Raw genomic sequence first — 26,826 nt, 5'->3', positions numbered from 1 at the left:
ATATTATTCTTTATCAGTGTCACCTCAAAAGACTTAATTTCCAGCACTGAATTGTAATAAAGTCATATTCAATTTTATGCAATGTAAAATGTGGTGAAAAAAATGGCATAATACACAGAATTATGCACTTGAGAGACATAAATGCTAAAATAAAAATTTATAGCATAGTGAGGTAATTGTGATCTTAATTAGTTTAATTCTCCAAGCAGATATGTTTTTTCCTTAATTTCACAGACTTGATATGCATCTAATATTAATATGTCATTTATCCAGCAGAAAGAGCTTTCTTTACTTATTGACAGCTATGAAACATTTTAAAACACATAATCATATTTAGCAACTATGTGGCTCTCATGAAATCAGAAGGATACTTTTATCACATAAATCAAGGAAACAAGAGCTCTATAGGTTAAAGAAAATATTTTCAGTGTTTATTTTTTAATTAACATTAGACTATAGCTCCTTATCATTTGAACATGTAATAAGAGATTGTATATTCAAATTTGTAATCCCATTGCATGCCACAGAATTGGTACTGATTACCTACATGATGAATACAATGGGAATTTCTAGTTCCTAAGCAAATAGAAAACTAACACAGTCACTAGTCTACAGTCACCCAATTCTGGAGTTTACACTGAAAGAAGAACAAAGCATGCATTTTAAAAACTAACATCAAGATCATAAAAACAACTGGAGAAAGAGAAGGCAGTTGTGACTTTCTAAGTGCGATAAAAATATAATACACTGTTGAGAGGAATTTATCTTGAAGGAAAACTTTTGATCTGTAGTCTTTTTAATATCTCATATTGTTCTCTTAAGAAAACATGCTGCACCTTCCACACTGCTGAGTGAAACATCAGCACCAGTACAGAGCTTGCATTAATTAGTGAGATAACTTTAAGATATCATCAGAGCCCTGCCTGGAATGAGGAACTGGGGACAGCAGAAACAGACTTGCTGCCCCTAACATTCCCTTCTGGTCCCTTCTTGTCCCAGCTCCAGCCTTAAGGCTAGGGCATCTCAGAGAAGGAGAAAGGCTATGGGGGAAAAGGTACAAGTGGAGGTAAATAGATTTGTTGCTGAGGGCTACATATTAGGGTCAGCAGCAGAGAGGTTGAGCAAAATATGTTTGCATGTTCAGAGCTCTATGTCCAGGTGTAATTACCCAGTCTCTTCCTGAAATATTTTAGGAAGGTAGAGCATATGGCATTTCCTTAGCCCTTCTATATTTCATACAATTAGCCAAAGTACCTCACAAACCTGCATAAGTGCACAGATAAAAAAAAAAAATAACTACACATTCCCATAGCTACAACTACCTTTAACATAATTAAAAGAGGAAGAGAAAGAAAAGGAAAAAGAAGGAAAGGAGGAAGAAGAGGATGAGGGTGAAGATGAAGAAGCAGAAGCAGAAGCAGCAGCAAGGGAGGAAGAGAAATAAGAAGAGGAGAGAAAAAAGGAAGAGGAGTTGAAAGAGAGGAAGTAAGAGGAAAGGGAGCTGAAGGAGGATTCCAAGGAAGGGGAGGAAAGTGATCACCTATAATAAATAAAGAGCTAATATGATTGAGATAAGAATTTGAAATAAGCAAAATAAATAGTCTCAAACAGATTAGGGAGGACATTAATGCCATCAAGAAGCAGAAAATAGTTATAATGAGTTACCAAATAGAAATTGAGAGAATATTAGAAAAAAAGAAAATAATAATTGAGGTTAAGAAAACACTACATGGGATAAATATTATGATGCAAAGGGATAAAGATCAATTTGGGGAGCTGGAATATTAAAAGCCTTCACTAAGGAAGAGATAAGAGAACAATATAAAATAAAATAAAATATATGAAGGATTAAATAAGAAATTAAAATCTACTTAATAGAAGACCCTAAAAGAGAGCTGAAGGTGAATGGAAGAGTGAGATTCTTAGAAAATCTATGATGGGATACTTTACAGAATAAAAGAAAGATTAAAATTATGGTATTTTAAGTAAAAGGAAGATAATGGATAACTTTAATATTTTTCAGAGTGAAATAGAAGTTCAAGGAGCTGTTTTGGTTATGTCCCCCAAATTACCATTATATTTGATGCAGTCTTGTGTGGGCAGGAAAAATATTGGTGTTGATTGGCTTGGAGACTTTTGATTGGATGTTTCCATGGAGCTATGATCACTCAACTCTGGGTGAGATCTTTCATTGGATGGTTTCCATGGAGGTGTGGCCCTGCCCATTCAGCATGGGCCTTGATTATTTTACTGGAGTACTATATAGGCTCAGACAGGAGTGAGCTTGCTACATCTAAGAGGCACACTTTGAAGAATGCCCAGGAGCTGAGAGAGCTTCTGCAGTTTACAGAGACATTTTGGAGATGGCCTTTGAAAGCAGACTTTTGCTCCAGAGAAGCTAAGAGAGGACAAATGCCCCAAGAGCAACTGAGAGTGACATTTTAGAGAGAAGCTGAAGCCTAGAGAGGAATGTCCTGGGAGAAAGCCATTTTGAAACCAGAATACCAGAGCAGATGCTAGCCATGTGCCTTCCCAGCTGACAGAGGTTTTCCAGACACCACTGGCCATCCTCCACTGACGGTACCCAATTGTTGATGCATTACCTTGGACACTTTATGGCCTTTAAAACTGTAACTGTGTAGCCAATTAAACCCCCTTTTATAAAAGCCAATCCATTTCTGGTGTTTTGCATTCTGGCAGCATTAGCAAATTAGAACAATCAGGAACAAAGGAAAAAAAATAGATTGCCACCAAAATACTTGAAAAATGGAAAAACAATATTTCCAAAGTATTGAAGAAAATAGAGTTTAAATCTAGAACTTCACCTATCTAAACTATCAGTTAAATGTGAGGATGGAATAAAGGTAGTCACAGGCAAACAAGGACTCAGAAGTTTTACAAAGACCTTTGGAAAACACAATTGTACAAAATACCTCAGTAGTAAAATAGCAAAATTAAACCAGGGGAAGCTGTTCCAAGATATATGGGAAAGTAGGATGAGTAAAATATTTAGTAAAATTATTTGCTTGCTTAGAAATTAAGGAAAAAAATCTACCTTGTATTTCCTGTCAAAGTTGTTTTATGTAATCTAAAACATTTATTTTTCTAGAGAATATTTAAAATAATTTTTCATATAATAGAAAAGATAAAAATTATTAAATGAAATTATAATATAAACTGCATTGAACCTATGTGATTATTTGGAGATTTCTGGATATAATATTCCCTAATAATTTTCCAAATGTATTTAATGCATAACCAGAAAAAAATTAATTAAAATAAAGGCTAAATAAAATAAAACCAAGCACAATTAAAAGAAAATTCTTTCAGTAAAGTATGGGTCATGGGAAAATTCATTATATTCTTTTCACTAAAATTGAATGACTACAAAAAAAATAATAAAATATGAATGAAAAATTTAGTATGATAATTCATAAATTATGGAATTAATTCATTTAAGTTATGACTCAAAACATTTAGAATAAAGTAGGTTATAGCTCAACAAATTTGAACAATTACACATTTTATTATTTAATCTTATGATGAAATTGTTGGACTTTTATAATACTGCCTAAAAATTGAAAAATATTTCCAAATAATTCATTATATTTAATTCTCCTAACCTTTATCTTGGTGAGTGCATCATTAACTTTGGGTTAGAGATGAGGAAATGAACATCTTAAAGATACTTTATGATCATAGTAGGTATTCAAGAAATAATATCCAACATCATTGAAGACAGTAGTACTGGAACCCAGGAAAAGATCCACAGTTTTGAATTTGCAATCCAGAGCACATCATTACATCATTCTAATGGGAGTCAATTCTTAATTATTCTTGATTGACCATGTTATGACTACCAAAGCAATATTTAATGTATGCTTGCTGAGGTATTTACCATATTATAAAAACAATCTAGAATAGAGAGCAGGAGAGAGGAAGATGGTGGCATAGAGAGTTAGCCCCCCCTGGAACAACCAATAAAAAACCAGGAACAACTAGTAAATAAACTGGAATAATTGCGGGAGGACAAACGTGACTGTCCACTCATCACACACCAACCTGAATTGGGAGGAATGCCTGAGATGGCAGCATAAAATCTGTAAGTAAAATCCGTGGACCCGAGCCAGGAGCCTCCTCCCCCCACAGCATGTACTGCAAAGCCTTGCTGTGATAGAGAGCAGCACTCTCCAAGCAAGCGAACATAGCTCAACTGAGCTCCAGCTGGGGTTTTAATTAACAAATATGGACTGCTAAGTACAAGCTATAAATCCCCAATGAACAGACAGGCTTTGGTGATGACTGACCTTGGAGAGCCAGAGGACTAGGTACTGTCTCTGGCTGACAGGTGAAACTGAGGGTGGCCATGCACTAGCCCTGAAGGGGGAATTTCTGTCCCTTTTTTGGCTCAGTGGAGAAAGCCTCAGCTGTTTTCAATTCCCAGACTTCTGACCCAGACAAGGGTGGAGATAGCACAGGCAGAGAGACTATTCAAATGCTAATGACCTCTCCCTAGGGGATGTATCTTCCCTAAGAGGAGTGAGTTGGGTCTCAGCTCTACTACCCACCTTCCATGCAGAACCAAACCCCAGAATCTGGGGGAAAACAGCCATGGGCCACACTTCCTTACTTCAGTCTGGAGCTACAGGCTGACAGGCACCACCTGCTGGCAGGAAAGCACAATGACTTGAGGCCTCACAGGGTGCATCAATCTTCTAAGACACACCCTCAGGGAAACCTGATACTGAATATTGCCTCCTTCTGAGACCTGAGCCCATTCTGGTCTGGGAAAACCTGATTGGGGTAACCAAGGAAATGAGATGCCTAGACAACAGAAAACTACAGCTTACACTAGGAAAAATGAAGTTACGCCCCAGACAAAGGAACAAAGTTACACTTCAACTGAGATACAGGAATTTAAATAACTAATGCTAAATCAATTCAAAAAGTTTAGGGAAGATATGGCAAAAGAGATGAAACATATAATGAAAACACTGGGCGTACATAAGGTAGAAATCGAAAGTTCAAAAAATCAACTGGCAGAATCTACGGAAATGAAAGGCACAACACAAGACATGAAAGACACAATGTAGGCATACAACAGCAGATCTCAAAAGGCAGAAGAAAGGACTCAGGAACTGGAGAACAAGACACCTGAAATCCTACACACAAAAGAACAGATAGAGAAAAGAATGGAAAAATATAAGCAATGTGTCCAGGAATTAAATGACAAAATAAAACATAGAAATGTACATATCATGGGTGTACCAGAAGGAGAAGAGAAGGGAAAAGGGGAAGAAGCAATAATAGAGGAAATAATCAATGAAAATTTCCCATCTCTTATGAAAGACATAAAATTATGGATCCAAGAATCGCAGCATACCCCAAACAGAATAGATGTGAATAGGCCTATGGCAAGACACTTAATAATCAGATTATCAAACATCAAAGATAAAGAGAAAATCCTGAAATCAACAAGAGAAAAGCGATCCATCACATACAAAGGAAGCTTAATAAGACTATGTGCAGCTTTCGAAATAGAAACCATGGAGGCAAGAAGGAAGAGGTGTGATATATTTAAGATACTGAAAGAGGAAAAACCACCAACCAAGAATTCTATATACAGCAAAACTGTCCTTCAAATATGAGGGAGAGCTTAAAATATTCTCTGACAAACAGACAATGACAGAGTTTGTGAAAAAAATACCTGCTCTACAGGAAACACTAAAGGGAGTATTGCAGACAGAAAGGAAAAGACAGGAGTGAGAAGTTTGGAACACAATTTTGGGAAATAGTAGAATAGCAATGTAAGTACACCAAACAAAGATGACTGTGAGTATGGTTGAAAGAGGATGGTTAGAAGCATGTGGGGCAACAGAAGGAAAGAGGAAAAATAAAGACTGGGACTGGATAACTCAGTGAAACCTAGGGTGCTCAATGACTGTGATAAAAGATACAAATATGTTTTTACATGAGGTAAGACAAATGAATGTCAACATTGCAAGGTGTTAAAAATAGGGTGGGATTGGGGGGGAAATACAATCAATGCAAACTAGAGACTATAATTAACAGAAACATTATACTGTGCTTCCTTTAATATAACAAAGGCAATATACCAAAGCTAAATGCACATGATTGGGTTGGGGCATAGGGGTAGCATATGAGACTCTTGGCATTGATGATGTTGTCTGACTCTTTATTCTACTTTAGGTTAATGTTATCTTTCCTTTTGTTGCTTCCTCGCTGTCATGGTTTTTTTTCCTCTCTTTTTTTCTTTTTCTTTTGTATCTCTACCTTCTTTGACTTTTCCTCCTTCTTTGTGGAAGAAATGGAGATGTCCTTATATAGATAGTGGCGATGGTGGTGAATACATAAATATGTTACTATACAGGGAGCCGTCAATTGTTTACTTAGGACAGAATGTATGGTGTGTGAACAAAATCATCTTAAAAAAAATGCACTGATGAAGAAACCCTGAGGGCACTATATGAGTGAAATAAGACAGACACATAAGGACAAATATTGCAGGGCATCACTGATATGAACTAATTATAATATGTAAACTCATAGACATGAAATGTAAGTTGCCAGGACTTAGAAGTTGGCTAAAGAATGGGGAGCGGTTGCTTATTATGAGCAGAATGTTCAACTAGGGTGAACTTAAACATTTGGAAGTGGACAGAGGTGACAGTAGCACATAGTGAGAATGACTAACAGTGCTGAAAGGCGTGTGAAGGTGTTGGAAAGGGTAAGCTCAGAGTCACATATGTCACCAGAAGGAAAGCTGGAGGTTAAAAGATGGGAATGCATAAAACAGTGAATCTTGTGGTGGACAATGTTCGTGATTAACTGTACAAATATTAGAAATCTCTCTCATGAACTAGAACAAATGTACGACACTATAACTAGAAGTTAACAATAGAAGGGCATATAGGAAAAAAAAGTAAACCTATGGCAAACTACATACCACAGTTAGTAGTATTTTAACATTCTTTCATCAACAGTAACAAATGTACTATACCAAAACTATGAATCAAAAATGGTAGCAGTTGGTTAGGAGTACAGGAGGATTTGGGTTTCCCTTTTTTTGTCTTTATTTCTTTTCTGGAGTAATAAAAATTTTCTAAAAATTGAAAAAAAAATAATTGTGGTGATGGATGACAGCTGTATTATGGTACCATGGTCAATTGATTGTACACTTTGGATCTTTGGATAATTGTGTGGTATGTGAACAATCTCAATAAGAAAAAATATATTAAAAAAATGGAGGAAAAAACAAAAGACAATCTAGTACTAGTGGTTGAAAGTTAGATTATGGCTAAAAATACATACATAGTAAATATTTTGGAAACATAAATTGGTCATTTATTATCACTGTGTGGGCCAGTTGACTAAATGAACATATTTTATTTTTCTTTTCAACTTGATGCTGTAATATTCTACAGATGTGGGATTCACTCATAAGTGCCTAATTCACTACCATGTTTTGGCATTCAAACAAATGGGAAATGTTACCTTATTCCACAGTAACTTCACTTGCAAAATAATAAATAGGAATGGAATAGCAATAACATTTTGAAAGCAAAACAATTTTGTGATAAAGGAAATTCAGTACTTATTTTCAATAAATCATACATAGCTTAGCTGAAAACATAAATGACTTCAGTCTTATTCCATGCAGGGGTCCTCAAATCCTACATTATATTTGGCTTAGAAATTTTTTATCAAAATTGTCAAAGATGGGTAATTGTTTCAGAGGCACCTCTGTGCCAAGTTTGCTGGTGTTCCCTAATAAACCCAGACAAATTTGAAGCCCTCTAGAGTGTCTGTAATATCCTGATTTTAAATGAGAAGCAAACTTTTATTTTGCTTACTCTACTTTTGTTATTTGATGAAACTATCCTACCTAATTTATACCACACTTTTATTTGTTATTTGGTGAAACAATCCTAACTAATATAGACTGTTAAGTTTATATTTGCACTGCGTAAGACGTAAATATAAGTTGTTGATTAAAGATTAGGCAAAGTCATAAGATATCCCTAATAAGCGTTGTGAATCAGTAAAGGGCTTCATTAAAAAAAATAAAAATGCTTTATTCTCTAGTCCCCTAGTCTAATTAAAATCTGTTCATGCATTATTGAAATAAAAGAAAATATTCATCATATTTACATTTTTGTTTTCACATTGCAAACAAAAAATAATTATTAGAAGTTCTTAATATTGTACTAGGTTCCTGTCACTAATTATGTATAAGTAAAATTAGAATAAGAAATGTGTGAGTTCTTCATGAATTTTACTCCTAGTTTCTAAGGAAATGTCAAATAATTTGTAAGAACACATAAATAAACTGAGATGAGGTGTTCTTAGGTAGTTACCTTTAATTTATAATAGCAATTTGAACAATTGATTTATTTAAAAATTATTAAAATAATGATGGCATAAAGTCTTAGCTTATCAGTAGGAATTCAAGTTTCTTCATGTTAAAAATGTGTGTAATAAAACACAATTTCATCTCACGTTGGCTGTGAAAAAATCATATCTGCTTTTTATTGATAAAATTATATTAAATGGCAGCATTTTAAATATTTGAATAAAATACAGGATAAAGCATTTGAAAAAAATTGTAAAGTAATGCATTAGGCAAAATAAAATACAGTTTTTAGTTGGGAAGATAAATCATATCCCAGAGTTGTGGGACTAGAAATGCTACAAATGTTTACGTGAGGAATTGGAAGGAAAAAAACATTTTTTTGTGAGAAAATATGCAAAACTGAGAGAAGAAAATAATTACAGTTCAGGAGAGGAAAGATAATTTTAAAAGGTCATTTGAATTAGTAGGTTATTTGTTGACTTATTGTTGTCAAATACCTCAAAATTATAACCTTGATAATTTGAATCAAAATGTTAGTACACATATTAATATTTTTTGATAAGATAAAATTCATATACAATACAAAAAAAGTGAGTTTGAAGTTATATATATGGAATCAAAATCTGAAAATATTAAATTAGCAGATCAGGGATCTTAGACCAAGGATGCTTATTGTATGGTTATTCAGCATTACTCCGGTAATGATGAACTCTCTGACAGACGAGGCAAAATGTAATTGATTATAAAGGAAACAGTCTCATCAGAGAACACAGATATGTGTTATGTGTTTCCAATCTGGTTCAACCAAAGTAAACATTCAGTTGAAGAATTCTAAGCCAAAGGCAGTTTTCTACATACAGAGCACTTGCCATCAATCTATAAGGGGCTTGGATATGAGAATTTTTCCCAGAACGTATGCTCTACACAAGATTTTACCAACCAACTCAATCATGTTGGATCTTGGGGAGTACTGTAGTAGAGACTTTTTAATAAAATAATGATAAACACTAGACCGTAAAACAGAAGAAGCCAATGACATGAGGTAGGGTGAAGAAATGATCCACTTGGTGGTAGAAGAGAAGCAGAAAAAACAAAAACAAAACCAAAAACTTATGATAGAGGCTGTAGCATGAAAACAGTGAACCACTTGGGTTGCCATTACTCACTGGAACCTGTGGGAAACACTTCCTTACATTACAGACGTCAGTGATACTTGGCTCATATAAATTTCTATGCAACCTTACTTCCATGTGAACCTTTACAATTAACTCTCATCAAAAAAGATAAAGTGAAAAAGACTACCTAGAAGAATTGTCTTTACCTTCTTTCTGAAGTCATAATGACCTTGTCTGATTCAGCAGCTTGTTTGATAGGATTTGAGGAAAACATCAACACATATACTTGAAACACCTGAAATTTCCAGCAATTAAGGTGTATTCTTGGTGAAACTTTTTTAAGTATGTTCTATTAATGCACAAATATCCTAAATAATGGAACTTTGTACTTAACTTTAGGAAAAGGAATTGAGGAAGAAAATGGGAGAGACATTATACTCCAATCCACAGTGTATATTCTCCGTATTTCCCGAAACCAGAACACAACTAATTAGGTAGCTAATAAAATAAAAAAACACATAGAACTTTTACTTGGATATAAAGGCCAAAGTGCTCCAATGTATTTGAAAAAATCATATAAGAAAACTTTTACATCCAGGGCTTTTGGCTGGGAAAAATAATTTGCTGTTCATGCTTTCTACACTATAATTGGGCCTAATAAACTTTAACAAATTTGCATTGTTTTTATTTAAAACAGAATTTTAGAACTTGAAAAGGTGTCAGACATTTACTGATATTGCTTAATTTTACTAATGAGCAAACTGAAGGAAAGGGAGGAAAACCAGTTTACTAAAGATCAAAAAGGTAGTTTTCTTTAGTTGAGAAATATTATTTTGATTCATTTGTTGAGATTGATGGCAGGGTATAAGTGAATGGGAACAGCAGCCCTGTTGACTTCTAAGGTGCCTGACCATTTTAGGGTTTGAACTGTGTCCTCCAAAAAGATATGTTGAAGGCCTATCCTTGTAATTCATGAATATGACCTTATTTGGAAATTGAGTCTTTGCAAATGGAATTAGTTAAATTAAAATGAGTTCTGGAGTAGGATGGGGCCCTTTATCCAAAATGTCTAGTGTCCTTGTAAAAAGAGGAAATTTGTTGCACAGACTTGTAGACACACACAGGGGGAGACATCATGTGAACCCTGAGGCAGAGATTGAAGCTCAAGGATTGCTGACAAACCACCAGAAGCTAGGAAGAGGCAAGGAAGGACTAACCCGCACAGAATTCAGACATCTAGCCTCCAGAACTGTGAGACAAATTTCTGTTGTTTTAAACAATCCAGTTTGTAGTACTTTGTTATAGCAGCTCTAGGAAGCTAAGACAATCATTAATGTTTGTTTTTGAAATTGTCTGTAATTTTGCTAGTCAATGAATGTCTGAAACTTTGGATTTGCAATAGTGAGAAACTAACCCAATGATATTTCTCAATGACTATATCCTAAAAAATAGTAATCGGCATTTCTCCCTTACCTTTTCCACCATACAACGAGCAATTACAGGCAACACTAGTCTTTATTAAATTTCTCTTTTTTTTTAAAATATTTAATTAATACTTTATCAATTTACAAAGTGATTTCACATATATTCTCATTATTTGATTTTCATCCATTTATTAGACTTGAATTGATGACAAATCAGGTAATGGAGCCTCAGAGAGTAGGTGTTGGCCCAAAGTTATGCAAACAGAAATTGGTAGATCCAAGACTCACACCCAGATATTCTGAATCCACATATAGTTTTCCCTTCCACAGGTTATTCTATATGAGGAATCAGTGGAATTATATCACAGTGACCCGTGGTTCCAGCTAAAATGTGACTCTTTCTCTAAACCTGTATTTCTCACCCCTCACCTGAATTTTTCAAGGTGAAATCAATTAAGTCCAATGGGTTAGATAGGATTACCTATCCACTAATGTGTGTGAGCCACTTCAGTTCAGTTTTCTTCAGTCCACATTAACTATTCCTTCCTGTGGGCTGCATTATTCTGTCCCTTCCATTATAATTCTGCATTTTTTCACATTGAATTCTATTTATTATATTAATGCCAGACTGTGAAAACTTTGAGGACAGTTTCAACTCCAACTCATGTTGGGATCTTCATCACCTCTGTGAAGAGTTTAATACACACAATGGTCAACACATGAAAATATCAAGGACTTCAAAGAAAAAAAAAAAAGCCTCAAATAAACTGCCAATTTATTATAGTTAATGAGACTTGGCAATTATAACATATTTTAACATATATTTTAAAAATACATTTTGCATTATTAATAAAAATTGTTTCCAAAATGACATTAATAAAGTAAGAGATCTTACCTAGACCATGTCTATGCGTTGACATTGGTGGTAAAACAGTCCAAGTCTTGGTTTTGGGATTATAACATTCAACAGTGTTCAATGTTTTCAAGCCATCTCGACCTCCAATTACAAAGAGTTTGTCGTCAATAACAGCCACGCCAAACTGCAGCCTCCTGCCATTCATCATTCCTGCCTGGATCCATAAATTTGTTCTGAGGTCATATTTCTCTATGGTGGTAGCCCCTGATAAAACACAAAATCAAATAGCCACCAATTGCTACTACTTCGACATACAACCTGCCCAAGGCAGCAAATTGTTAAAATGTGAAAACACTCGTCACATTCATTTAAAAAAAAAAAAAAAAAGTGGCAGAAAATCAGAGGCAGTAATTCATCTGTTTTATTTTCTCTTATTGGCAAGAAACTAACGATCAAAATAGAAGCAAGTGTTTAACTTGTTTGAATTACATAATGGTCTCAGGCTAAACTGTTGATTGAATAGATACATTATTGGTCGTGACACAATTCTGTCAGATTTTACAACTTCCTTCTAGCATTTTTGCTATTTAAAAAACTTGTAATATAAAACTGGTTTGAAATAAATTTATGAAGGGTCTTTTAAATAGCTAAGTATATGTGTTACTTACATAGCTTTTGAAAGTGAAGAGAAATAAATTAAAATCTTTACAATGATTTATGTTGTTTGTCTTATGTCTTAAATAATGAAAGGTTTTAAAAATAAGATATGTAAGGAAATTGCCACTATGATTTTTTTAACTTGTTTTCTTTTTAAAATTTATTGTTGCATATGGGGCAGAGTTCTGTGGAACTCAGAGATATACAATGATCTTCTCTTAACTAATTGTGTTATAATCTCTAAAAAAAAATAGCTTATCATTCCTAAAAGTCTTTTATACATAAATTTAACAAATGCAACAATTCTGACCAATAAAATTAGAATGGAAAGAAGACATGTTAAAATTTTTATTTTTTATTAGATTCAATTAAACATTTCAGGTTGAAAATGCCTGTGTAGGACAGTTTCACAATTTTCATATGATGAAAGATAAGCTATGCACAGAACTAACAGATAATGATCTTGTTTACTGTTTGGTGTTAATGCTCAGACTCACATTCACCTATGTTTCATCTTTAATGATTAGATACACTTGCAAAGGGAATCAATGCTCTTGTGTACTTGCACTTAAACATTGACAATCTGTTTTACTCATACCATGATAAAAGGTTGCAGATCTAGGGAAAGTATTCCTCAGGGTATTCATTTACTCTTTAGAAGCTCACCAGCAATAAACCAAATAAATGCAAACATATTTGTAGCAGAAGTTTTTGCTAATTGTAGTAAAAATGATACAACTTATGTTGAATTTTTATTGAAGGGAAACAGAGAGGTAAAAATGTTGATGCTGAATTAGATGTATTTAATCTGTTTTCTGATGTGATTCAATATATGAACAAATTTCTAATTTCAATAAAATTTGAATTATTTAAATTGTATTAATAATATTTTTAGAATAAAAATAAATATGCAATGTTCAAGAAAGTTGCCTGGCCATTTATTAACATAATATTTATATATTATTTTAGACAAAACTGCTTATTTCACATTTAAATTATTTATTATATTTGATATTGAATGCTTTATTCAACTGTGTATAATCAAAATTCCAAGGTAAACAGCATTGTTGAATAATTTCAAGGCCATCTGAATCCTCAAATCTTGATGGCATTGGTATTTCCAATGCCTAACTAAAAATTAAGAATAAATGTAGAGCCTGAAACTTGTGGCTAACTCCTGAAAAATGACAGCAGAGGAAATAGTGTGACCTAATGCTTATTAATCCATTACCATAAAACCCATATTTTTCAAGTATGGGTGGACAAGGAAGTAAGTTTTTGAATTGTATTTCCCCTTAGTCTCCAAAACTTTGGTCAAGAACTTGGCAGCTACTTCAAGGTCCAGTTATCCTCCTAAGAGGTAATAGCTAGGATTGAGTGAAATTAACCACATCTGAGCCATTAAAGCAGTTGTCATTCAAAAAGAGATACTGAGGACTGATTTGCATTTCAATTCCTCATCCATACAAGCTGAATGTGTCTATCAAAACACATGACAATGTTTATGACTTTTTCAGTGTTTTCCCTCAAACTTCACTCTTAGGAGTTGACCTATTCATTGATCTTGATTGCTACTTCAGAAATAGGAGCTCATCCCTGACTTTTCATTTTTCAGATTTGAAGCCCTATTCATTTCTTATAGCTGCGGTTGCAAATGATCTCAAACTTAGTGCTTTAAGCAATGCAAATATATTATTTTATAGTTCTGGAGGTCAGAAGTCTGAAGTGGGTACCACTGTGCTAAAATCAAGATGTCAGGAAGGATGTATTCGTTTTGAGAGGTTTTAGGGGAGAATGAGTTTCCTTTCCTTTTCTGTCTTTTAGAAGCAGCCTGCATTTCTTAGCTCATGGCCCCTCTTCCATCTTCTAAGGCACCAGCATTGCATCTCCCTGACCATTGACCCTTTTGATTTATCCCAATTTAATTCAGGATAATCTCCTTATGTTAAAGTGGATTAGCAATCTCCCTTGCCATGTAGCCTAACATATTCACTGATTCTAGACATTACAACATGGACATCTTTGGGGAGCCAAACATTTTAAAGCCATGCCTTTTCCCTGTAAGCATCTGAGATATCCAGTGATGGTGTCATGAATAGAGAAACCTAAATAGCTATATCTTAAAATAAAGTTTCCTGTTGACTCTTTCCAAAGTTATTGCTCACCACCACAGCTGTCCACCCTTAATCATACTCTGTTTTTAATCTATGTAATGGAAGTATTGCCTTTACTCTAAGAAACAACACAGACTAATATTACTTGTTGGCATTCTTCTTCTGACTCAAGAAACAGCAGAGGGCTTACAGTGTATGGCTGCTGGCCCAGTACAGTCCTGACACATTTGGTAAACTGCAATTCCTGCTCTATCTATGGGTAGCAGTTGGTACTTTGTTATTGCCATTTAAGAATTTTGGCTTAGTATTGCCAGATTTTATGCCTTTTTTTGCAGAAATCTAGATTTTTATAAGGAATCTCCACACAATAACTGCTAGCATTTAACTAAAACATGATATTTAGGCCCATTAAATAGGTATGTGGGCATCTCTGGCCTGTCTGTGCCGGAGGACTAACATTACGAGTGGCTAGGTCCATATTCTTTTACATCTTATACTCTTGGCCACTGCTGTTAGAACATCTTTTGGAGGTTGAATGAACTCTTGCATGGAATTTCGCTGTTATCCTGTGTGCTGTACTTTTTTAAAATGCAATTTTACTGAGATACATTCACACACCATATAATGCATCCAATGTTTACAATCAATGGCTCACAATATCATCATAAAGTTGTGCATCCATGGACAAAATCGATTTTAGAACATTTTCATTACTCCAAATTTAAGAAAATAAAATAAAAAATAACACCCAAAACATCTCATACCACTTACTCCCCTCTATTATTTATATATTTTTTTGTCTTTATTTTATTACTCATCTGCCAATACACTGGATAAAGAAAGTGTCAGTCACAAGTTTTCACAATCACACGATCACACCGTATAAGCTACACAGTTATACAATCATCATCAAGAATCAAGTCTACTGGATTCAACAGATCCAGCTATTACCTTCTAGCTATTCTAAAGCACTAAAAGGAATATATATATATATTCTTATATATTTTATTCTTATTCTTAAATATCATAAGAATAACCTCCAGAATGACTTAAGTCTGAAATCTCTAAGCTGCTGAAATTTTGTTTCTTTTCCCCTTTTTGGTCAAAAGGCATTTTCAATCCCATGATGCCAGGGCCAGGCTCATTCCTGAGAGTCATGTCCCATATTGCCAGGGAGACTTACACCCTGGGAGTCATGTCCCACATAAGGGGAAGGGTAGTGAGTTTATTTGAAGATTGGCTGAGAGAGACAGGCCACATCTGAGCAACAAAAGAGTTCTCTGGGAGTGACTCTTGGGCATAAATATAAGTAGGCTTAGCTTCTCCTTTACAGGAATAAGTTTCATAAGGGCAAGCCCCAAGATTGAGGGCTTGACTTATTAAATTGGGAGTCCCTAATGCTTGTAAGAATATCAGGAATTCCCCAGTTAGGGAAGTTTAATATTTCCACATTTACCCCTAGTCCCTCAAAGGGACTTTGCAAATACCTTTTTTTAATTTTCTGCCCAAAATAGTCTGGAATGCATCAGGGTATTACATTAACCTGTACAGAATAACAAGATATCATTGCCTGTTCTAGGTTCCATGTAATTATGTTGTTTTAATAAACTGACCATACAGGTTAAATTAGATAGTGTGCTACAGAGGATATACATTTTATACCAAATGAAAATCTCTTAAATAACAGTTAAAACTCAGAATAAGAGTTTACAATCTAGCAACCTTTAAAATAAGCCTTATTGAACATTCTGTACTCCTGCATCATCAATTGCCCAATCTCTGCCCATGTTCTAACCCCAGATAAACTGCTCTCGAATTCAGTTCTTAGCATTTGTTTATTATAGTTAGTTTATATTAGTGAGGCCTTACAATATTTGTCCTTTTGCTTCTGGCTTATTTCACTCAACATAATGTCCTCAAGGTTCATTTACCTAGTCGCATGCCCCACAACTTCATTCATTCTTGCCACCACTCAATATTCTATTGTATGTATACATCACAGTTCTCCATTTATGTACCCTTAGGCCACCTCCATCCATTGCAAATCATGAATACTGCACCATAAACACCAGGGTGCAAATGCCTATTCTTGTCTCTGCTTTCAGTTCTTCTAAGAATATACCAAATAACAAGATTGTAGGATCATATGGCAACCCTATATTTAGCCTCTTGTGGAACTACCATGCTACCCTCCAGAGGGGCTGCACTGTTCTACCTCCCTACCACCATTGAATAGATATACCTCTCTCCACATCTTCTCCAGCACTTGTATCTTTCTGTTTACTTTTTAAACAATTTTATTTACACACCATACAATCCATCCCAAATGAACAATCAATAGCTCCTGGTATAATCACATGATTATGCGTTCATCACCACAATCTATTTGAGAACGTTTCCATTTATTTCACAAAGAAAGAAGAGGAGAAAAATAAAAGAAATAAGGAATAAAAAAATAAAAAGGAGAAACAATAACAAGAATCCCATACCTCTTCCTTATGTCCCCGTTTATTGACATTAGTTTTGGTATACTGCCTTTGTTACAACAAACAGAAGACTATTACAAGGCTACTGTCAACTATAGACCCTAGTTTGCATTGATTGTATTTTTTCCCACATTCCATCCCATTTTCAACATCTTGTGAAGTTGACATTCACTTGTTCTCCCTCATGCAAGAGCTGTCTACATTTATTCACCATTATTTTCCACTCTAGGTTTTGCTAAGTTACACAGTCCCAGTTTTTATCCTGTATCTTTCCTTCTGGTGTCAAACATGCCCCTAGCCTTCCTCTTTAAACCATACTTACACTCCACTTTGTTCACTATTCTTACAATACTGTGCTACCATCAGATTGTTTTGTGCTATTGATTTGTGAATCTTTACAATCAATCTTGTTGAATATTCTATACTCTTTCAGCATCAAATGCCCAATCTCGACCCTCTTTCTACCTCCTGATAACCGGTGTTCTTAACTTGAACTCTCAGAATTTGCTCATTATAGTTAGTTCATATTAGTGAAACCACGCAGTATTTGTCCTTTTGTTTCTGGCTAATTTCACTCAACATAATGTCCTCAAGGTTCATTCATATTGTTGCATGAATCATGACTTTATTCTGTCTTACAGCTGTGTAATATTCCATTGTATATATGTAGCATATATTGTTTATCCATTCATCCACTGATGGACATTTGGGCTGTCTCCATCTCTTGGCAATCATGAATAATGCTGCTATAAGTGTATCAGTGTACAAATGTCCATTCATGTCCAAGCCTTCAGTTACTCTGAGTATATAACTAGTAATGGAGTTCCTGGATCATATGGCAATTCTATGCTCAGCTTCCTGAGGAACCACCAAACTGCCTTTCAAAGCAGTTGCATCTTTTTACATTCCCACCAATAATGAATAAGTGTACCTCTTTCTTCATATCTTCTCCAACTCTTGTAGTTTTCTGTTTTTTTTTTTTTTTTTTTTTTTGATAATGGCTGTTCTAGTAGGTGTGAGATGATATCTTATTGTGGTTTTGATTTACATTTTCCTAATAGATACTGAAGTTGAACATCTTTTCATATGTTTTTGAACCATTTGTATTTCCTCTTTGGAAAAGTGTTCATGTTTTTTGTCCATTATTGAATTGGGATTTTTTTTCTTGTTGTTGAGCTGTAGGATATCTTTATATATTCTGGATATTAAACCCTTTTCTGATTGTGGTCTCCAAATATTTTCTCCCATTGAGTAGGCTGCCTTTTTACTTTCCTGACCTAGTCCTTTGATGTTTGTGCTATTACTTTGCACAGTAATAGTATTATTTTATAATATATGCAGTAAAATTTTACAAAATTGAAAACTCAATTTAATGAATTTAAGAGTCTCCTAATTTAATGAATTTATGTAATTTAAAGGTAAATCTCATTCTTGCTATATATAATAAATAATGTGAAATAAAATTAGATATTGAGACAAAATTTTTAATATATGATTATATGTGATATACTTATGTGCATTTTTACATACTATATAATTTATTTATCATGGACTATGTGTCAGGTCAAGGGCTAGGTGTCTTGTATTTTTAGTAATATCAAGTTTCAAATTTTCTTTATTTGAAAATATTCCTAACTGCTCATTTTCCATGAAAAGTAGCCATAACATCAGGGAAATCATTTTGTGCATATTATTCAGGTTACTTAATATATTATGCATATCTTTTATTGAACTATGACTAAGTAAATATAAAAAGCATTGTTAACAGAGTTTATAAAATTATATTAATAGATCATACCTAGTGAGTACCTGTTATGTTCTAAGAGATTTACCTGCTTTAATACATTTAATTTTCACAAAACCCTGGTGATATTATGGTGATGATGATAAAGATGATGATGCTAATTTTACAGAGAAGAAACAGTCATAGAAAGCTTAAGTAATTTGTGCTTCATGTCTCAGATAATAAATGGTGGAGCCTTGGTATTAATCTGGCTCCAGAGCCCACTGTGTTAAACATTTATCTTTACCACCTTGTCCATTTATAGAAAGAGCTCACTGCAATTAGTATATGGAGTGGGCAGAATTTTTAAGATGCCCCCTCCCAAGATTTCATGAGTCCCAGAACCTGTGGATATGATGAGATAGCATTCCTTTGATTGCTGTGTTATAGGGCACCACTGTCCTTAATGTAGGGAAAGTACCTGAGTGATCACAAGCCCTTAAATTGGAGAGCGTTCTCCTGCTGTTGGTAGAGAGGGAAGTCAGAGAGTCTTGAAGTATAAGTAGGATTCCATTTGCTGTAGGCGGTTTTAAATTAGAAGGGGCCACATGAGAAGGAATGCAGGTGACTGCTAGGAGCAGAGAGTGTTTCTAAGCTGCCAGCTAGCAAGGAAAACAGGACCTCAGATCTACAAATCACAAGGAACCAAATTCTGCCAACAACCAAAACGAGTGTGAAGAGAACCCCAAGCTCCAGATAAGAGTACAGCCCAGCTACCTCCTTGATTTCAACCTTTTGAGATGCTAAGCAGAGAACCTAGCCATGCCAGCCCAGAATTCTGATCTACAGAACTGTGAGCTAATAGAAGGTTGTGTTCTAAGCCACTAAGTTTGTAGGAATTTGTTACCGTAGCAAAGCAGTAGAGTTCATTTTAACTTGCAGTTTTCAAATTTATAAAGTATTGGATTTCCAAGTTAGCTAACATAATCAGAAGGTATTAGATATATTTTGTATTTTACTCACGATAAAAGAAACACCTAGCCTTTTTCTCAAAATGTAATACTGATGAAAAGTGGTCAAGATGCTATCAAAGTGTGGCTCTTGGTCTCCTTGGGGTTCATCCAAACAGCAAAATATGAACATTTTGGGGGAAGGGCACAATAGGAATTGATGCTTTGTACATTCTATTTTGGCATTACAGAGGACAGGACTTACTACAGTATCCATAAATCAAATATTTAGCAACCTTACTTATAATTAATACAGCACAGAATTAAGTGATAAAAGTTTTTTGAATTGACAAAATAGATTTCACAAAAGCTCATATAAAGAAGATAACGTTCTTTTATTCACCTCACTAGAAAGGCCCTTAGGTCTCTCAAAATCTTTTTACTACATTTTAAAGGTAATATTAATAAGCTCAGTTACCTGTTTTCCAAGCTTTCTTAGAAAACCCTATATTAGTATTAGCTGGGGCAGTTGAAAGCAGCCAATAGCTGACTTTAAGGAAGTGAACAAGGATACTTCATACAAACAAACAAAAAATTTACATAATTCATAAAGAGCATCTTTGCCCATCACTGACAGTGATCTTGATGCCATGAAATAGTTAAGAAACAGGTAAATTTCATTAGGTGTGTTCTCTTTAAGAAAGCAGTAAATATTTAGAAGCATTTTGGAAAATTTTTAAACCAAGGATATTTTTCATGATATTTTTAAACCAAGGATATTTTTCTTTAAAGATCTTAAGCTTTAAAGAAAATAGGATTTTTAAAGAATGATTTGTTTCTTGCATTTTTCACAGAATAAGCACTTCACTGACTTTCATGTACACAAATATTTATTAAAAATGTGGATTTAGGGTAACATTCTTACAGTTGTATAAAGGATGTCAGTTCAGGAAAAATATTTTTCAAGAACAAAAGAAATCCTTATTTTCTAAGTAATTCTTTGTAATTTGTAAGGATGGCATTGTAAGCATTTCATAATTATTATAATAATCCCATATGTGCCAAATGAGCAACCAATAGAATCCCCACATCTATCCATGATATAAACTATTTGTAAAATAATAGGCTGATGTGTAATTATTTTTAGAGATATAAATGTAGTTATATCATTAATGTTAATGTTAGTTTTAAAGTATGCATATAAATTTCCAAAATCTAGCATTATTCTTAATGTTAAATTAATTTCATTAAAATCAAGTAATATAAAAGAATGGCTACTACTTGGCTCATAGACAATGGAAAGAAACAGTAAGACAAGTTTCACTATTTGTAGTTATATAATAGTACACTGGAAGAACTAAAAAATATTACCTTTAAAATCTTAGAAAAAATAAAAGAACTATGAAAGCTGGCCAATCAGAAAAGCAATATACAAAAATCAATACAATTTATTTTTTAAAATAAAAATCATCTAGATTGTTTGAAGAAGAAAAACTTTTTAAAATAACGACACCAAAATTAAAATATCTAAGATTAAAATTAACAAGATATATGCCAGTTGTAGATAAACAAAAAAATAGAATTCTGTTGTGGGGCATTGGCTTAAATGAATAGAAAGAACTGTACTGATTTTGAATGAGATGACTTATGGAGAAATGGCAATTATTATATGATCATAATTAACATAATAATGATGTTTGTACAACATATTTATAAATGATACTTGTGTATCTCTGGATGTCCAAATGTAAAATATTAAGAAATACACTTTGAAAAGCAAGGAAAGCTCTAACATAGGGGAGTCCTGAGGGGAAAATGCCCTATCAGGTATTAAAATGTATTGTACAGCTATAGAGATGAAAACATTTCTTTACTGATGAGAAGTAAACACTCAGTAAATAAACTTGAAAAGAAAGCAATAACCCTAATGCATATTAGGTATTATACTGTAATAAAAATGGCTGTTCACATCAGTGCAGAAACATTTTATTATTCAATAAATAGTGTTAAGCAAACTACTTATCCTTTTGAGGGAAAAAAATAAAATAAAAATTTGGATTCCTGCTTCACTCTTTATACCAGAATGTATTTTTGCTGAACCAAAGCTCACACAGCTCACATAGCCACAAAACTTTCTAAGTGTTTGGTTCTTCTCTCAGGGTTCCAAACACAATAAGTGTATACAGAGATTTTAAGTAACCTACCTAAGGTTAAAGTCTACTAAAGACTTAAAAGTACTAGAAGGTAAAGTAGGCATTTAATTTTTACTCGTAGATGAGTTTAAGATCAAAGGTCCATGAAGAAAAGACAAAGCCCAGAAATAATAAAAGTATATAAAAGTTAACCACCGATCAACTAAATATAAAATATATTTGCAATAAAAGTACACAGAGAAATAAACAAATGAAAAACTAAAAACTGGGAATATAAACAACAAAACCCTTTACTTAATACCTCAAAAGGTAATTTCTTTGACATATAAAAAGCTTTTATAAATATATAAGAACAATAGAAATATTAAAATAGAAAAGCATTCTATGAAGTTAACAGGTATTTAACAGAATGCAATATGAATAGCATATAAACTCAGAATATTAATTAAGCTTTTCTATTAATTAAATAACTTTACTAGATTTCCAAAAGATATAGAAAACATGTAATTTTGGTATACTTTCACTTCCAACTGGTTGACACTAAATTGATGCAACTGTTTTGGGAGAGGTGTATGTGTTTCATAGTAAAATATATAATAAATTTTGGAAACAGGGGTGTTCAATTTTCAATGTGTAACTTTCTGTTGATTTTAAATATTTTACCATAACTTAGTTCTATAATTAGAATACACATTATTGTGAAAAAAGGCTTCTGTGCTGCTATTGAAATCACAGAAAAGAGACCACAAAAAAAGCTAGTCCAAAGTTTGTAGTTGGTATTTCTATCATTGTTAGTTAGCTATACATTTTATAGCAAAGAGATCATATATTAAAATCATTTTATAACAAATAATATACATATTAAAGCATTATTGAAAATATATTTCATTTTTTATCTTAATCATACTTCTTGATACCTTCAAAATAAATATCTATTTTAATAACTAGTAATATTGCCAAGTATCAACCCAAGCCCCTGCTGTTCATATTATCCCTAAATAGCCCTAGATGCCAATAAACACCTTCCATTTAGTACTTATTCACATTTTTTAGCCTGTTTTGAAAAATATGTGTACTGGAGAGTAAAAGGAAAAGAAAACTAGTGTGACAGGTTGATTCTAGCATTACTGACTGTTGGCAGAAATCCAGTTATTGAAATGTCTTCAGAACTGTAGTAAAAGAGCATGAGGTCCCATTGGTCTCCATCTAAGCTATGTGCTCTTGTAAAGTGCACTTTCGCCCTTTTCTTTTTCCATAAATGAGCACCCTTATGAAGATATATTAATTGATCCATTGATGTTTATTCATTTCAAAATAAAGATATACATTATTGCCAAATTAGATTTTAGTGGAATGACTCCTGCTTATCTCTGAATCTTTTACTTGCTTTCTCTGGGAGTTTCTCTGGGGAATGGCTTTTTCTTTTCCAGAGAGTATCCAAATATTGGAGGAGTTAAATCAAGCATACATGACACACACACATACCACACAGACTTATTCCTCCATGGGTCTGAAAAAGGAGACTTAATATGGAGAAAGATGCATTTAATAACATTTATCACATATTTATAGGGAGATATATCAAAAAGTATGCACCGAGTACTCAAGAACTTCTATTTATGGTGGGAATTTTATCCAAACATACTTGTGTATTATTCAATGTACTTTAATTGGAAAATCTACAGAATGGGCAATGATGTGTCGCAAACTCCCTGGGTACTGAATGGCAAAATAAAGTTATTATAACACTATATTTAGAGGAATTTGACCTATACTTTTACTTGTTATATCTCTGATCTCTTGTCAGAAGAGGTACCAGAAACGGTTACAGACGAGATAGTCACTAAGGATTTTCTCTTTCTGGTGAATAGAAGGCTACGAAAGGAAACTTCACTGACAGGTGATTCACTTTTCACCTGAGACAGCCCTCTTTTCCTCTTCTGTAAGGAGAGTAGCAGCCAGGAGCTGAAGTCCCATGTCTGCAGACCTGCTGGCAACTTTGTAAACAACCGGAAATTAACTTAACACGTGAGAATGTTTCCTGATTCCAAAGAATGTTAATGAAGAAGTTACTGCGGCTTCACTATAGTCCTACTCCCCGGGCTCTTGGTAAAGTATGGTCCTCTCCCAAAATGCCTCTGAGCAGGCAAGTAAGTGGGTACAGTTCTAGAAGGCAAATCTGTGTGTCTGAAAATCAAACTGGGCTTGGATGACATGGCATTATTCATGTTTTGGAATAGTTTCTGTAGCTTTGTGCTAACTAATGACCCTGAACTGGTAATCTCCAATTTTATACTTTAAGCTCTAAGAAAAGTTGTTGAAGTGGAACCAAAGTGACTGGATGCAGGCACTGAGGCGGACACCAAGTAGGGCAATACTTTAAAGGGCAAAGATGAAAGAATAGCTTTCCTTCCTTATAATGCTTTTCTTAGAAAAGTCATTCAGTATTTCAAAGTTATTTTCCCCCACCTAATTGCAAATGCTCACGTTCCTCTGACACAGAATTAAAAGTGAATCATTGCCTCTAAGCCATATGATGATTACTATTGCTTTAAAAATTATCCGGTAATCAAACTGCAGTATAAAAAGCTGTACTTTTAAAATTCTTGATAGTTCAGCTTGCCTGGTTCAAGCCAAGAAAATAAAAATCAGATCAAGATGGCTAGTCCCACTCAGCAATTTCACATTCCCATTTTTGCCTTTAACAATATTCATAAAAACACAAAGAGTGAAGAGACAAATTCAGGATAAAATGATCTGTTTAAGTCCTTTGAAAAGAAAGAGAAACATGAGTTTATTCCTAAAGTTGGATAATTTCTACATTATATAAAAATCCAAGGCATGCATTAAGTACCTATATATCATAATACATGTTCTGTAATAAAATTACTCAATAAAAGAAATCACAAGGAAATGAAGCATTTTATAGTTAAGAATAAAAGCTTTTGTCCCCTTTATATTTTTCTTCCTCTCTTTCCCATGATATTCTTCTTATTATTATCTGCAAATTCCAGACATTGTGGCACACGTGCTTTGAATTCACATAAAAGGGTTAGGACTGTCTGATCAAATATCTGGCTGTTAATCAAATAGTAAGTGACCTGTAGTTGCAGCTGGGCTGTCCACAACAAGTCAACACAAATATATAGAAATAAAAGATGGCTTTATATCTCCTTCACCTGTCCACTCAGTTAATTACTGTCAAAGGGAACAGTCACTGCTATCTTGGTCTTGACACACTGTCAGCTACTTAGTATTTCTTTAACTTGGCTCTATTTCTAGTTCACACTATCCTGCATTATGTGATACACAGAACAATGTAATAATTCAATCTCTTTATTTTTTTCTACACTTTACCTCAAAGAAATTCAATTTGAAAAAATCCTCTGCCTTTAAAATATTATTCTTCTTTTGATTGCTTTTCAACTATTTAAATGTAAAACCTATTCTCAGTACACAAGCCATACACAAAAGTTGGTGGACTAGATTTGGCCTGCCAGCTATAGCATGCCAACCCCTGCTCTGCAAAGTACCCATAAAATAGCAATATGAGGACAAAATTATACTTTAAATTTTTTTTTAAAAGTATGATTTCACAAGAAATCAAAGAAGTCTTCATTTACAGAAAGAAGTAGTTTGAATTTCCAGACAACAGTTCATAAATCATATTAACAGAGTGGCCTTCCTCAACCAGCCTATATAAAATAGCAGCACTGTCTTCCTCTTCACAGTCCCCTTTCTTTGCTTTGTAGTTCTCCGTAACTAATCATAACATGACCTACTTTATATTAACTTGCTTGTTTGTTTAAAATCTGCTGTATATAATTTACACTTTAACAGACCAGGGAATTCTTCTGTTTTGTTTACCAGTACTTAGAATAGTGACTGGAAAATAGCAGGTACTCAATAAATATTTGTAGCAGAATTAGATAACCCAAAAAGAATGAATTTATAATCTGGAACCTAAGAAATATCTGAGGACCAGATAACAGAAGGGATAAAATTAAAATCCTGTTTAATAATTAACACTTCTAATTATTTAGAAAAGAGTTATGGGACAGAGATAAGAAAACAAAGTCTGTTATTCCTAATTTGAGAGAAAAAGTAATATTAGCAGAATTATCAGAAAGTCGATGTTATGGATTGAATTATGTCCCTCCACAAAGACATATTCAACACCTAAGCCCTGGTCCTGTGGCTATGAACTCATTTGTAGAATAAAATTTTAAAATGTAGGTTGAATTTTAAGTAATGTCTATTTTATTACATTTTGAAGACGTGTTATTTAAAGATAAAGCTTATCAGAAATTGATTGAACAGGGAATTTTAAATTATGGGGAAGTAGTTAAAATATTTACAATTCTGAAAAGATGGAAATTTATTTACAAAATATGAAAGAGAAATGAAAATAATGAAATGTTCAATATCTTTAATTACCTCCCTTCTTATATTCTTATTGTATGCTGTAACTTTATAAAATAAGGCTTATTTATCTAGCCTGGAACTTTTTGTTCACTTAGTACACTGGAAGACTAGTCCCAAACCTTTGTAAAATCTTAAGAAAAATAATTAATAAGAATGTCAATAAAAATATGCCTTGCTTTTATGTTAGCATAAAAGAAAATGGTCCCTCTCCACACATCTCAGTGTTAATACACTAAATGAGGGTAAAAGGGTGAAAGAAATAATAATTTTGCAATTAGACTGACACCTATATCCAAGCAGCTTTTTCAGCTCAATAAATGAGAGAAATTAAACAGGTTAACCTCTGTCAAAATCAAATGAGCAGGAAAATACTCTCATGTTTGTTGTCTGAAGTAAATGAAATTATGTATCTAGAGATGTTTGGACAAGTGAATTTTAAATATATGTAAATGATGAAATAATTTGATTATTCCCAAATGATCATATCTGAGGACAAATAGAGATTCAGAATTTTTCTCCTTGAAGTGTCCTATAGGGAAAAATATTTAG

The 26,826-nt window shown here is 33.6% G+C and overlaps 1 protein-coding gene across 2 annotated transcripts in view; it reads right to left on the bottom strand.

The window, feature by feature from the left end:
• The window catches only part of KLHL1 (kelch like family member 1), a 449,643-nt gene that overhangs the window by 70,690 nt on the left and 352,127 nt on the right, over positions 1 to 26,826 (bottom strand). The window contains exon 7 of one of the 2 annotated variants that reach the window (XM_037800143.1): positions 11,809 to 12,033. The exons of the other annotated variant lie outside the window; for it this stretch is intronic. Within the exon in view, the coding sequence (XP_037656071.1) occupies positions 11,809 to 12,033 (225 nt within the window). The remainder of the gene's footprint in view (positions 1 to 11,808; positions 12,034 to 26,826) is intronic. 2 annotated transcript variants of the gene reach the window in all.

Source organism: Choloepus didactylus, chromosome 12 (genome assembly GCF_015220235.1).
Source record: "Choloepus didactylus isolate mChoDid1 chromosome 12, mChoDid1.pri, whole genome shotgun sequence".
NCBI classification, from domain to species: domain Eukaryota; kingdom Metazoa; phylum Chordata; class Mammalia; order Pilosa; family Megalonychidae; genus Choloepus; species Choloepus didactylus.
Note: the sequence above shows the minus strand (reverse complement) of the source record. Positions and strands in the feature narration are given on the sequence as shown.